Source organism: Denticeps clupeoides, chromosome 4 (genome assembly GCF_900700375.1).
Source record: "Denticeps clupeoides chromosome 4, fDenClu1.1, whole genome shotgun sequence".
NCBI lineage: Eukaryota > Metazoa > Chordata > Actinopteri > Clupeiformes > Denticipitidae > Denticeps > Denticeps clupeoides.
In genome coordinates this window covers 18,583,206-18,597,457 of record NC_041710.1, presented here as the reverse complement: position 1 = coordinate 18,597,457, position 14,252 = coordinate 18,583,206, and the positions used below count along the sequence as shown (strand labels likewise).

The window sequence follows — 14,252 nt, the reverse complement described above, 5'->3', positions numbered from 1 at the left end:
TGGAATGCCATAGTATGCCGTTGGGGTGGGGGTGTGCAAGGAGGGTAAACATATTTAGGCCCTCTGACACCTTTGTCTCTGGATGACAAGAAGGTGATGGAGAGAAGATGGAACATGGAGGAGAGGAGAGATGGCTGGCCCCGGGCAAATCAACACCATTCACACTTCTGGTGCCAACAGGCTTTGCTGCTCCTGCGACCTATTGGCACCATCTGCATGGCTACAACAACACTAACCTGTCCCAAAATAACACATTGACCAATGACAGGGCTTGTCTCTAAGAGCAAGACTCTTCATAGCAAGTATCAATGTTTTTTTTCAAAATTGATACTAAACTGGTATAAATGTATATTTCAAATGTGACACACCATAAAACATCCCTAAACAAAAGAAAGCGATGAAACCAAACTAATACAACAACAACATATACCAAAATCACATACAGATTGTCTCAATGGGGTTTGACAAGCCCATAGTTTGCACGCCCCACACTTTGACCCTTTCTGCACAGGAAAAACTCCACCTTGGAAAGGAGTGAGTCAGAGAGGGACTCCCTTCCAGGGTCGAGTGAGCATGCAAGGATAAGAAAAACGCAATAGCTAAGAAATCCTGTCATGTCATGTTAATCTTAATATCTTAAACATGTCACTGCTTGTCACTGTCACAGCATCGGCATGTCCTTTTCCAAAAATACTGCCTTGTCATAAGTTGAACAACATAAACAGGAGGCCTGATGAGCAAAGAACAGCACTCAGCACTTGCCACCAATGTACAGCGGCTTAATACTTGCCCTGGCACCTGGGGGTGTGACGAGAATGCATTCATTATTACAGTCAGCAGGAGGTATGGCAGGAAGGGAGGTTGAGGGTGGGGGGCTAAACTTAACAGTCCAACTTAGTTCACACCTCTTGCTAATAGGGCCACACAATCTGCCAACGAGGCAAAAAAGCAGCCGTCCCCTTAGTCACAGGTGCCCTTCTCACCCCAACCCAATAGCAGCTGCCACCTGGCCTGTTTGGCTGAGCAACTCAAGGATGGAGTTCCTCTTTATGCTCAGAGTGAATGCAGATATGGGTGTACCAAAATAGGCAACTAGAAGAGGACGGGTAAACCAGCGTCATCATGGGGGTCCCACTTGTGACAGGTGTCATGGCAACCTCATAAATATAGTTTGGTGGCAGACAGCTGGTGTGGCATTGTTGATTTGTGTTGACCACATTGAACTGAGCATGCAAAAGAAACCCAGAGTGGCAGGGGTGGGGGCTAAAGATGTGAACGGTTTATGTTCCACACAAGTATTGAAAATATTAATTTGGGCCATCATAAGAAAACTATGCTAAAAGGGGACGTCCCAGGGCTCCTGTTGTCATTGATTATGTATTTTCAGCTGCCATCATATACGGGTGAAATTAATCACGCTTGACAGTCATTCATTCCCACAGGAAACCAAACCCGAAGCTGCTTTCACAGCCTGCCACCATCGACTACACCATCATTTGATAACTTCTTTGCGATCAAGCATCATGACTGCCATAACTCATATATAACTAAATGCATGCACACAGAAGCCAAATAAACGTGTTGTATGCAGAATATGTGGAGTACAGTGTGGAGTATATCATATTTATGTACAGTATATTCTTCTAAATTAAAAGTATGTAATCTTCATGAATAATAATTTATTAATAATAGTATTATAATTTCTTTTTTTATTATTATTATATTCTTATAGGCATAGCAAATTACTGCAAAGATCTACGGAGAATTCTTCATTTTCCTGCACAGCAGATAGTAAAATTACATTTGCACAAAACACTGTTTCTGGGATTATGAAGCTGTAAGCCATGTGATAAGGATGTTGCCAAGATATGAAATAAAAGCGAATTATTTTGTTCTAAATGCCATCTTTAGGGAGATGGTACTGTTGATAATGAGGCAATGTTCACTCACCCTTATAACTTCAGGTGTCTGCTGGATCAGCAAGGTTGAACCAGTCTCTCTCACTTCTGGCACCAAGGTTGTGGAAGGGAGGGGTTCAGAGACACTGATGGGCGTTCCAGATGTTATGGTGACAGGTGCTTGGATCGAAGCTGGGGCAGGGGCTGCCTCTGGCATTGCCTCCATTTTGGTGGTGGTGGTCAATGTGTCCTGGAGAAGACGCATCACTTCCCATTCCTTTGATTGCGCTCCCTTACCCGCTCCGCTCTCCACCAGCTCCTGAGCAAAGCTCTCAATGCTCTCTAGTATCCTCAGCAATAGTGCACCATCATCCTCTTCATTTGACTCTTGAGTACCACCGCAGGCTTCTGGTGCCTTGGGTAGAGTACCAACTGGAGTTTCTGTGGCAGTTTTGTCAACAGGGCCGTAGCTGCTTAAGTTCTGAGGTCCCACTGTTTGTTGGTGGCATCCAGTTCTCAGCCCTGGGGCCCTAAGTTTGGGAGGCAGTGGAGGTTCCTTCTGCATGTTCTGTGAAAGACATTCCAGGTCCAATAATAGCTTGTCAATGTCCTCACTTCCGCTCTGTGCACTCCGGGAGGTAAGCCTTGGGAAAGACCTCAGATCTGCACTCATATTCCTACTAGGCAAATACGGGCCAGAATCAGGTACAGCTTTTGGTTGATGTCTAAGTCCATTTCTAATGGTTTCAGAAGGTTTATCTGCCTCTAGGCCTGTGCTGCCTGGACTAGTTAGATCATTCCGGTCCCCTCGCATCCCTCTGGCAGGAAGCCTGCCCACATCAGAATCTTCCTCTATGTACAATGCTTCCATGGTGTCCTTACAGATGCTGTCACTGCTGCCAGATAAAAGGGAGTTAGTGGATGGGAAGGCATCATGGTGATTGTTCAAGTGTGACAGGGTGCCAGATGAAGAAGCAGGAGAGCTAGTCTGCAATCCATTGGCAGTCGAAGTAACACGAGCCGATATACCAACATGGTTCTGGACAAATTTTGCATTTTCAGTGAAGTCCCTCTGTATTTCGTGGGGATCAGTTTGGGAGGATGAAGAGGAAGTTGTGGAAGAAGAGGAATTTGGCTGAGCTTTGGATGGAGGAGGGGACTGAACGACATCTTCATAGCGAGGTGGTTGCTCGTTGTTGAAGATTGGTGAGAAAGGACCTTGCTGCAACCCATGTAGGGTGCTGAGCAGCTCTGCCAAGTCATTGTGCTCTGACCTTCCTTGGTCAAACTCAAGAGGCAATTTCTTCAGATAGCTGGACAATCGTGACATAACGTTCTTATAAATGGTCTCTGGGTTGGTTGTATCACCATCAGCATCACCCCCCATGGACTTCCTCTTTATGCACTGTTTGATGATGTCAGTGCACTTTTTTAGGTCTTCAGAACACTTGAGCAAGATATCCAGACACGCTCTGATGTCCTCACCAGATGCATTACTGTCTGTCTTGGTCTTCTCCAGAATACGAGCTATCAAGTTCTCCTCTGTGAGGCTGTTCAGATAGACTGTCGCAACATTGTTAAGATTGTGCTCCAAAGAAGTGCTGCGACTCAGCTTGTGCTCCTCTAACACTGACTTCTGCAGAAGACCAAATGGAGGGCAATTCTCATCATTACCACTGAAGTGGCCATAGATGATGTCTAGGTCAGTGGACCTCCTGCTAAAGGAGTCTGGCCTCACTTTGCGGCCCTTGCGGAAAGTGACATGGCTGGAGGAGTACTTGATCTTCTCAAATGAAAATTCCTTTATCTTGCCACTTGCTAGGTTAATAGCCTCACCTGTAATGTCCTTCAGGCTACCTGTGCTCTGCGTGATAGATCCCTTCTTAAGTCTTCCAGGGATGGCCTGATGGTAGTCATCAAAGAGGGTCCCTGGGCCACTATTCCCATTGTCCAGTGATTTGCTGGTGGGCTCATGGGGGACTAAAGAGTGTAAGGTGGGATAGGGGGCTTCCAAGAGCTCAGCACAGGTGCTGCGGTGGGCCACAGTGCAGTTCAGTCCATGTTTGAGGGCCCCACAGGGACCATTGCAGTAATGTACAGTGTGTTGGACCCTTCGATCTATCACCACGCTATTGTAACAGTTAATACTGCTGATTATAATGCGATATGTTGCTGCCATGGTCTTTATCCCGGTAACAATCCTTTTTTAATTAATGCATTAAACACACATATATTTTTAAAACTGCATATACAATAGCAGAGACATTATTAACTGATCAGGCATCTTGCAACAAGATTCCAAAAAAAATCTTTTCTCTGGATTAGGCAAGATAAAAATACATTTTCCCCCCAGTAAAAAAAAAAAACTTTTCAATCCTTAGCCAGTGCACTAGAGTTGTAAAAAGGTTAATTATAGTGTGAGGCACCATGACAATGCTATCCATTTTTCAAATATGGGCTTAGAGGCCTATTGATAGGCCTGCCTACAACTGTGAAGATCATCCCAGTTGTGGAAGGCCCTGGCCCACGGGCATGAACATGTCCTCTGCTCTCTTTTTTCTCATCTGCTGAAGGCAACAGACCACCTGGTGACAGTAGAGTTGATGTGTCTCACAGGTGCAACAGCTCCTCTCTCTGGCTCTTGTGCTGTCACCACCTTGTTTCTGAAGATCTTTGTGAAACCAACATGAACAGCACCTGAAAGAAAATGGACCTGGATGAGTGCATAGAATGTCCTGAAAATAGCCAAATACTGGAGTGAGGATATGTGACCCAATGCCTTGAACCTTGAAATTGTTGTATACTGCAACATGTTTTACGCTGCTTTATGCTACTGAAAATACACATCACAGGGAACTAGGTAATCAACTTCTTAGCAATCTCTAGTTATCAAACTCAGATGAATGGCAATGGCAGTCACAAGGACATTACATCTTATCTACACTTCATTAACAGCAAGTTACACCACATTCGAAGGAATGAAGATGTGACAGTAGACCTTAAAGAGCACTGTGAAATGCATAGGTTGTGTTATTTCTCCTTCAGTGGGCCGGGTGACTACAGGAATAAAAGAGGCTTAGACATTTATCGTGTAGGTTGTAAACCACAGCAAACTTCCTGCTTCATTGAGTCCTGATAGCCTCCAGCCACACACTTGTGCAGTGATCTAGTGCTGCTCTGAATATCAAAGGGCAGGAAAAACTCTTCACCATAAACTGCATGGGTCACGAAGGTGAAATAAATGGCATTACATAGTGGTCCTCTCTTTGGTGCTGCATATTTATGAGTGAGTTCATAGGGTTCTCTGCAGACAAATCCTTTCTTCTTTAGTTACAGAGCATTTCACTCCCTGATTTGATACCTAAAAGAATGATAAAATTGGATGTTCAAGAAAAAGAACAGAAAAGACTAAAACAAAATTTGTTTTAAATCACCAGAACATGGCAGCAGCCAAACAACCTCAGCTAAAGACATTTAAGACTTTGATGCAGTTATCTGAAGTCTATAGTATAGCCTGTTGTATAATTAGCAAAGTTGGTGCAGGACCACCAAAGTTGGGCAAAGTTTGCATGCTCTCCGCCTGTTTGTCCAGGTTTGCTCTAGGCACCCAAAGGTGTGCATGATTGGAGGATTGGTGACTCTAAATTGGTTAAGACTGAGTGTTTAAGTTAATGGTGTGAATGTTGTGCGGGCCCTGCATTGGGTTTTTGACTTGCCATGTGACCAGTGTCCCATTCATGGATAGTGAGTTAGTGTGAAAACTTTCTTATTTCCTAAAAGTAAGGCTTTCAGTGATCAAAGTCAAAATGTGGCTTGGCAACATGGAATTCCCACACTGAATGAAGTGTGGTTTTGAATATTAGATATTGAATAATAGATATTATGTTCTCACTATCTCTCACTCACTGTCTGCTTGAATTTTTTATTCCATTTTTTATGTCTCAGTGCAACAGCAGTGAAGGTGAGTTCACATTCCACCATGTCCCACCAAACACACTCAGCTCATAAAAACCCTGCAAAAAAGCAATCATCATGTTTAAAGCACAGGGGGCAAATTCTGACATGCAGATGAGAAAATGCCACCATAGGGAGTGAAAGGTCAACCAAGCTGACCTTGAATTAATATGTGCTGTTGTTTGTTTACACTAGAACATGCTGTGTAGGCTGAATAATGTACTATCCACAATGGCCAAATTGGTCTATTACTCTCAACTGAACATAAACACAACACATTGTTTATTATGATAATTATTCATGTTAAGTGCAGCATTTTAAAAGTTATTACACACAGAAACGCTGCTGAGAATTCATTTACTAAAGAAAAAAAATCCTGCTTGTGGCTAGATATCATAGCAAGGCCCTGAAAGAGGTGGCACCTGGAAAAAGCATCTAGAGAAGTTTTTTTTTGTGTGTGTGTCTCTCTGTGCCCCACCTGCATATTTTTTGGACTGCCTGCACCATTGTTACTGTACCGCAGAACAGTGTCTGCTTCATTCCAGGTTGGTAAGCCACCAAGTCCAGGCCTCTGTACCTCACAGTTCCATGCTGCGCTTTGTAGTAATCACCAGTTATGGCCACAAAATCTTAGTATTACAACGGAATGACAATATCAGAACAAATCTGCACAGATATTAATTTTGCATCCTTCCTTCACGCATGCATTTGCAAAGCAAATCAACTGCAAGGGTCAAATATGTATTCAGTAGCAAAGGGGTGCTGGGAAAAAAACATTAGAACAGACCCTATTTCTTTGGAGGAGCTCTCATGCTCTGCGAAGGAGTGGTCTGAGTAAATAATATAACAAAGCAAAAGCCTCTCCCTGCTTAAGTTTCACAGCATGTGCTGCACACGCTGAAAAGAGGTCAAACTGATCACCACATGGGACATGCCAAAACAAGTGTCTGATGAGCGAAATTGAACAAAGAACATCTTCAAAAAGGTGTTTTAGAATGAGACTGATGGTTAACTCATCCTCCCATAATCCACACTCTGCAGACCTGCTGGCTGAACAGTATTTGATTTAAATTAGGATTTAACATACATGCACTCCTATTAATTTACTTGACCTTCCATTTACATTTAAAGCATTTGGCAGATGCTCTTATCCAGAGCAACTTGCATAAGTGCTTTAAAATATTCGTCATTGAAATCCCTCATTTGTTTCGCAAGGACCTGATTTGTAAATGCCATTCACTTAACATGTCAGAACACAACCTTTTTATATATAGAAGTGTACGTAAGAGCTCTTTTTAGTCTAAATATTTTCTGAAAGGGAATGTTTTGAGCTTGCGTTTGAAGATCTTAAATGACTCAGCTGAACATCTAGTGGAAGTTCGTTCCACCAACTACCAGCCAAGACAGAGAAAAGTCCATTTAACACAGTTTGGAATAATATCTATATGTTGAATCCATGTAGTGGTCCTTCTTTATATAAAGTAGAGAATGATGTCACACTGATTTGAACACACTCCAGTTTAAAGGTTGGAAAACCCAGCTGGGATAGTCATGAGCCTTTGTTAGTGGAGTCCATCCAGCTTCCTGAGTTGCAAATACAACTACAGAGCATCGCTGTTGCTATTTAAAAAGGGAAAAATATTAATTTTACCTGCATTCTAATTTAATCACAATTCAAACACTGTTTCTGATCCCAATGTTACTCTAATGTTATTTTGAAATTGGTTGATTGATTCAAGATGCCCATCTACATTTTTTATGAAGGTCAGATTTCTTTCAAATGGCTTGTTTGTTGCATCTGGCTTTCTTTCAATTGCCATTTGTTTGCTGTAAGATCTTCATCGTAATTTAGAGTTTCAAGCATTTTTCATTATGACTGCGTGCTTGCAAATACACACACACATACACATACACACAAACTCCTCTTGATGAGTACCTCCCACAGTGAATGTGATCCAGGAGAGACAGGCTTTGGTGCCAGCAGTCTAAGAATAGAGGAGACTGGAGAATGTGCGACTCTGTTGTGAGTGTAAAAGCCTCTGTTTGTGGTTTCATTATCATCACTTATTGTGCACCCCACTGTACACCCATTCTCTATTAATTGCATCATAACCTTTTCAGCCCACAAAGCAAGCCACATGTACTCTTAAGAATCCTTCTACCCCCCACACTGACAGCAGAAGCACTGCAAAGATACTGTCGCTTCTCCCATAAATGGGGATATAACGGCTCAAATGCCGGAGTCTCAGCAAGGAGGTAGATCTTGTTACTTTGGCCCTCTGGAGCAATAAATCACACCCTGCCAGCCCATTCTGCCTGTCCTGCACACCCAGGGAGCCATAGCTGAGAGGTCCAGCAGAGCCAAGCAGGCCCCAAAAGTGCCAGAAAGTGGAACGGGCTGTTGGGGAGGGTTTGGTTAAAGTCATGGAGGTCCATGCGTGCGGCACTCTCAGGCAGTCATGCCTGGTCTTGTTGTTTATCATGAACTGCCAACCAGAATGGGGGCTGCACAGCACACCTCACCGGAGTAATGACTTTCGCCCGGGAGGGAGGATTGGCCAGCTTAAAAACAATAAGGAAAGCATTAGAAGAGAGGGGAAGGAAAGCAGCCATTCTCTTCAGTACAATATGTACATTCAGCCCAATGATGAGAATTACATGGGGACAAAAAAAAAAAAAACAGCTGAACTCAGCCAGGGCAGCTAAAAGAGATTTTAAATCTTTTGCAGATTCAGAATTTTCATAACAGACAAAAACAAAGTAATTCAAGCAACAAACCCTTTACCATGGAACAGATTTGTGATTGTTTGCATCACAGCTTGTGTATGTGCATGCGTTTGAATGTTTTCTGGGGAACACAGTGACTTACAGTGGAGCAGATTAGACTCCTAATATACTGCATGGTAATAAATCACATCAATGTCGATCAAATAAACACTAATCACTAGGCACTCAACCAATTTTACCAGCCACGGTAGTGTAGAGGTGATTTCACCACATTTGAGTCAATTGTTTGAGTTGAACGGTTTGAAGGCTGGAGTTTTGGAAGTTTTGTATGTGATTTGGCACAATTTGGAGGATTGTGTCTGGCAACACGGCTTGTGCTTTGTGCATGTGACATATTTAGAGGAGTGGGTTTATATCATCCAACAATCCAACACTGTGTGAGGGCTGTAATTTTTTTTGTCTTTTGAGTAATTACACTGAGGGCAGTCCTTCCGAATGGCACAGCGCCATTCGGAACAATAAGGAAACTTATGAACAATAATGAAACTTATGAACAATAAGGAAACTTAGCAACGCAGGACAAACACAGACTGGATCCTGACATAAAACTTTTTTTTAATCACTTAAGACAAAAACAATTACAGACCAACAAAAAGGGCAGTTTGTTTCTCTTCTTACAGGTAGTTAACGTACAGATTACTACCAACTATTTACCTAAATACTTTTACTAGTGAATGTGACCCCACGCTTTGCACCAGTTGAAAAAGTTAGTTCCTCCATGTTCCATACCATTATATCACTTTGGGAATAGGCGCGTTTGCTGGCAGCTAAAGACAAGTGTGTGTCTCGTGTCAGACGACATCAGTTTGTGTGCTGCTGATCAGCTGAAATTGGTGACACTGTGAGAATACAGGAATGGGCCTGTCTGTTTGCTGTCATTACAGTGAACATTTCGGATGTCCGTGAAAGACAGTTTCCTTTTCTTTCCCCACCTGGACATGCAGAATGAACAAAGAAAATTGCAGTGTGTCCCGTCCCGGGACTCTCATCCCACCTCTAACTTTAACTTTAACACTTTAAAATGGCTAAGACTTTTTTTATGTGACTTCAAATTGCTACATCTTGCCAAAATGCCATCTTACATAAATATATAAAGTGCAGAAGAGTGTCACTATTTCTTTCCCCACCAGGATTCTCTTGTTTACAGAATAAAAAGAATTTATTCAGTGACCTAATTCTATAATCTTATATATTATTCATTTCCTCATTCTATTGCTGCGTCCTAGAGAAATCAGCGGGACACTAACACACACCTCAAACCTACAGACGGTGTGACAAAACACACACAAATTACAGTCTGTGGTTTTCCCATTGTGAAGCTATGTTTAATTTTAATTAGTTTTCTATTGTCTCGGCAGAAGACAAAAAAAAAACTGGAACTGGTGCCCAGGGAGCTGAGTGGGTTTTCTATTCAGTGCTGAATGAAGACATCAGATCCCTGCACCATCAGGCACCGCTGCCTGCAAGCCAGAGCACAAGCTTATCCCTGAGGAAGATCTGGCACAATAGAGGAAGCTCTGACAAGTCCCTACCAAAACCACCATGGTGGTGGCGGCAGCACTAGTGGCATATGCATGACAGCCATGCCACAATGACGTTCTGCCTCCGTCTGATGTTATCTTATCTGGTCCCACGTCATCTACGTACCCTCCACAGGGTGCTGCTTGCTCAGTTGTGCCACTTCAAAGCACCACCTTAAAGCCTGAGGGCCCCGAGTTTCCTCTCCCTGGCAGCGGGACAACATGAGGAAATAAGCAAGATAGACAGAAGAGGAAATTACCAAAGAAAGAAATCAAGAAAGCAGGGCCCTTTGTGGTCAAGTCTGAACTAAATTCAATGAACAGAACGATCAATAAATAAGATACTAGTTGACTTTTTTTTTTCTCTTTGTCCAACTCCTTTTACCCTCCAGAGAGATTTTTAGGAGACTGGCCAATTACCAGGCTCTCGAAGCCCTTGACATAACAGGCGCAGGCAGCATGGGAACCAGTCCGTCCCTGAGGCCTCTGGCTCAGACTCAAGCCTGGACCAGAGCTGAGTGCTGGCAGGCCACCGGCCCGTCCGTCCGCGGCCCTCCCACTGCAGCCTGCGCCCAGTATAGCCCTCGGTGGCAGAAAGGAAGTCAACACTTCCCTAATAATAACTACATATCACACCTTCCCAACCCCCTGACACAAAACAGAGCCAGTGTGCTGTGGGATCTCGCATCAGCGCTAAGGACAACCAATGAAGGGTTGTGTTAGAGGATATTATTGGGTGATATTTAAAAACAGATGTCAGAAAAAGGGCACACACCATCCCCGACAGCAGAAGCCAAATATATGCTACTGCATTGTATTGTTCTACTTAGTTCCACCACAGATGGAACTCATTTCATTCAAAATCACAAGATCACCCTAACTAAATGAACCTCAGCCCTCAAAGAACTCCTCATAAAATGCATCCATAACTCAGGACATGACTACAGTTTAGATGGGACAATCAAAACATCCCTGAGAGACTGGCGCCCAACTGGCAGTAACCTGAGACAGGTCCCTAGTGTGACAGCACCTTACCACCTCTGGCGAGAGGATAGCGCTGGCATCAGATTCCAGTGACAGACAGCCACAGCAGACCAGCGCTCTGATGACACACGCTGCCGAGATGGACACATCAGTGTTCCGGACGGGAATCCAAAGCCCTGCTGACTCACCCGCTGCCCGGAGAACATGTAGCGCGGTTAAAGTCGACATTCTGAGGCTCTGATTTAAACAAGAGGGTTATCTGAGAATAGAAATATCCATCTGATATCCTGTCTGCCTTTCAGAGTTCAACTACAGGGGCGCTCCAATACGGCAACAGGTAGCCCTCGCTTTATCAAAAACCAGTCCCAGCACCGACTGTCTAATAGCCTGCTAGACCCACTGATGTTCCAAAATGGACACTGCACCCCACAGGATAGCAAGTGGGTTCCTGTAAAGGGGATTACTGAGGGGGCAAGGAATAGAACCGGGACTGCAACGTTCCCAGATTTACAAAGATGCAACTATTATCCATGGTGGGAGACAAGGGGAACTGGTTGTTTCTGTCCCACCGTTCAAAAATTGTCCACATTCTAGCTGCTCCCCAGAGCCGAACAGCTACTCTGAAAAAAAAGTCAACACCTATTAATTTAGTTTTGACATAAAGGGGCAGTGGTGGCCTAGCGGGTAAGTAGGCGGACCCGTAATCTGAAGGTTACCGGCTCGAATCCCTCACTGAGGTGCCACTGAGCAAAGCACTGCCCCCACACACTGCTCCCCGGGTGCCTGTCATGGCTGCCCACTGCTCACCAAGGGTGATGGTTAAAAGCAGAGGACACATTTCATTGTGTCACCGTGTGCTGTGCTGCAGTGTTTCACATTGACAATCACTTCACTTTCACTTCATGTAAATAAACCAATCAAACCTGCAGTAGCATGTTCTATTTACATTACATCAATGCTAAAATATTAGGTGTGACAGATTACTTACATTTTTTTAAGTTTAGCCAGTGTTCACTTTTTATAGTACATTTTATTAGGTCAAAAAAGAAAGCAAGTCAAAAACTGCTATTTCAACAACGATTTTAGAATTGTACATTTCCTACTTTAAATTGGTATTTTAAATGCTGGTTAGTCTGTGAGGAGGCTTTAGGTCTTGACTGACATGCTTGGCCCGGGTAGTAACAGCTTCTCTCCTTGTTAGAAGAGCCAGGTGCAGCCAGCCAAACAGCAGGGCAGAACTCCAGTGCACGGGGACAGCAAGGGGCCTGGAACTTGGCACGTTCCAGACGAGTCCTCTCAAGGAGAAGACCACGGGCTATGACTGGATATCATGAAAAAGATTTGGGATCTGCATTCAGGAAACAGGCAGAACGGGTTCACATGAAGATCATTTTTGCAGACCTGAGCTTTGTTTGCATGTCACACAGCAAGGTTGCTGGTGTAGGGAGCCTCCATCTGCAAAGCCTTGTCAGCATTATGGAATAATGCAGTAATACCTGAAGTGCCTAACATCGAACCCAACCAGGCTTGTGTTATGTGAGAGATATAAATATGGGAATATGATATTGTTGAAAGATTAATAATTTGGATTATGTATCAGTAGGTGTTCATTTTGTAATGTGTTCTGTCATGGCCGAACCCCCCAAATAACTGAGCTCCCTCCTCTGTAATCATTTTGTTTTTTGAAAGTGAAGTGTTGGTCATTGTGAAACCCTACAGCACAGCACACGGTGCACACATCAAACAAGTGTCCTCTGCATTTAACCCACCACATTAGTGAACAGTGGGCAGCCATTAAAGAGCAGTATGTGAGGACGGTCCCTTCCTTATACCTTCCTTAAGGTCTGCTTCCTTATGCGCTAGGCCACCACTGCCCCACCACTTGCTGTGCTTTGTGCAAACTCTGACATTCCGATTCACATATACAATGGTTTACTGCATATTTACATTTACATTTACAGCATTTATCAGACGCCCTTATCCAGAGCGACTTACAATCAGTAGTTACAGGGACAGTCTCCCTGGAGCAACTTATGGCTAAGTGTCTTGCTCAGGGACACAATGGTAGTAAGTAGGATTTGAACCCGGGTCTTCTGGTTCACAGACGAGTGTGTTACCCACTAGGCTACTACCACCTAATATTAAAGGCTGTAGAAGCCAGGAAGAGTTTCTGTAGATCTTCAATATGTAACTCAGTTTAAAGCAATAGAAGCAATACCATTCATGCAACATAAAGAAACATCATCCATCCACTGCAAAAGCCAGAGAAAATTATAGGCTTTTTAGCCAACAGTCGGCAATTACGGGAGGAAACCAAAGGTAAAAAAATAAGTTTTTACCTTTTCCTAGCAATTCTCAGTTGATTATGACCTGAACTCAGCAGGAATTTCTTACCATCCACTAAAGTTTCAGGGGCAGTCAATTAATGCCAGTTTGGGGAAATATGACTGGCAAAAAACACACATAAGGCCATGGGCCATTCACTTTCCTAATATATTCTGTTCAGCTTGGTTTGGTGATGGCAATAACACATGGCAGATTTGCAGGTTGTGCACCACAGAACACGCCTGACCAACATGTCAATCGTAATTGAACTTTCGTGGCAAGGGATGAAAGGGTGGTCTCCACAGCATCTAGACCAGCACCATAACATCCCCTAACCTAAACCAGACAGCCTGCAGCGCATAGTCCAAAGACAGACGCTCACAGCTGTTTCTCTATGATCTACAGCAGCATACATTCCTACACAAACTGTCCCTCCCGTCATCAACTGTGGGACCATAGGGCTGCAGTTGAGGCGCATGTGCTCACTGAATCCACAGTGCTTCCTGCTATGAGCCACGCCACAGCCCTGGATGGGACACAAGGACCTTGTTCTGCCACTGCACGGCCACAGAGCAACCATACTGCGACCGGTGCTTCAGATGGCTGAATGATTAAATAAAGAATGAATCCATTCCGAAGTGGAGGGGGAGAGAGAAAGCTAGGCCCAATGTAACACTACAGAGTATGGATTGTGAGCTCATCCCCACAGAACATGAATAGGAACGTAGTGGTATGGCCCAGTGTCAGCACAGAGGGGGAGAGGGAGGAAGTATCTGCGCTGTCA

At 43.9% G+C, this 14,252-nt stretch overlaps 1 protein-coding gene across 2 annotated transcripts in view; it reads right to left on the bottom strand.

Annotated features, from left to right (window-relative positions):
• The window catches only part of ppp2r3a (protein phosphatase 2, regulatory subunit B'', alpha), a 62,385-nt gene that overhangs the window by 24,761 nt on the left and 23,372 nt on the right, over positions 1-14,252 (bottom strand). For both annotated transcript variants that reach the window (XM_028975530.1, XM_028975531.1), the window contains exon 3: positions 1,951-4,595. In XM_028975530.1, the coding sequence (XP_028831363.1) occupies positions 1,951-4,077 (2,127 nt within the window). In that variant the 5' untranslated portion in view covers positions 4,078-4,595. The remainder of the gene's footprint in view (positions 1-1,950; positions 4,596-14,252) is intronic.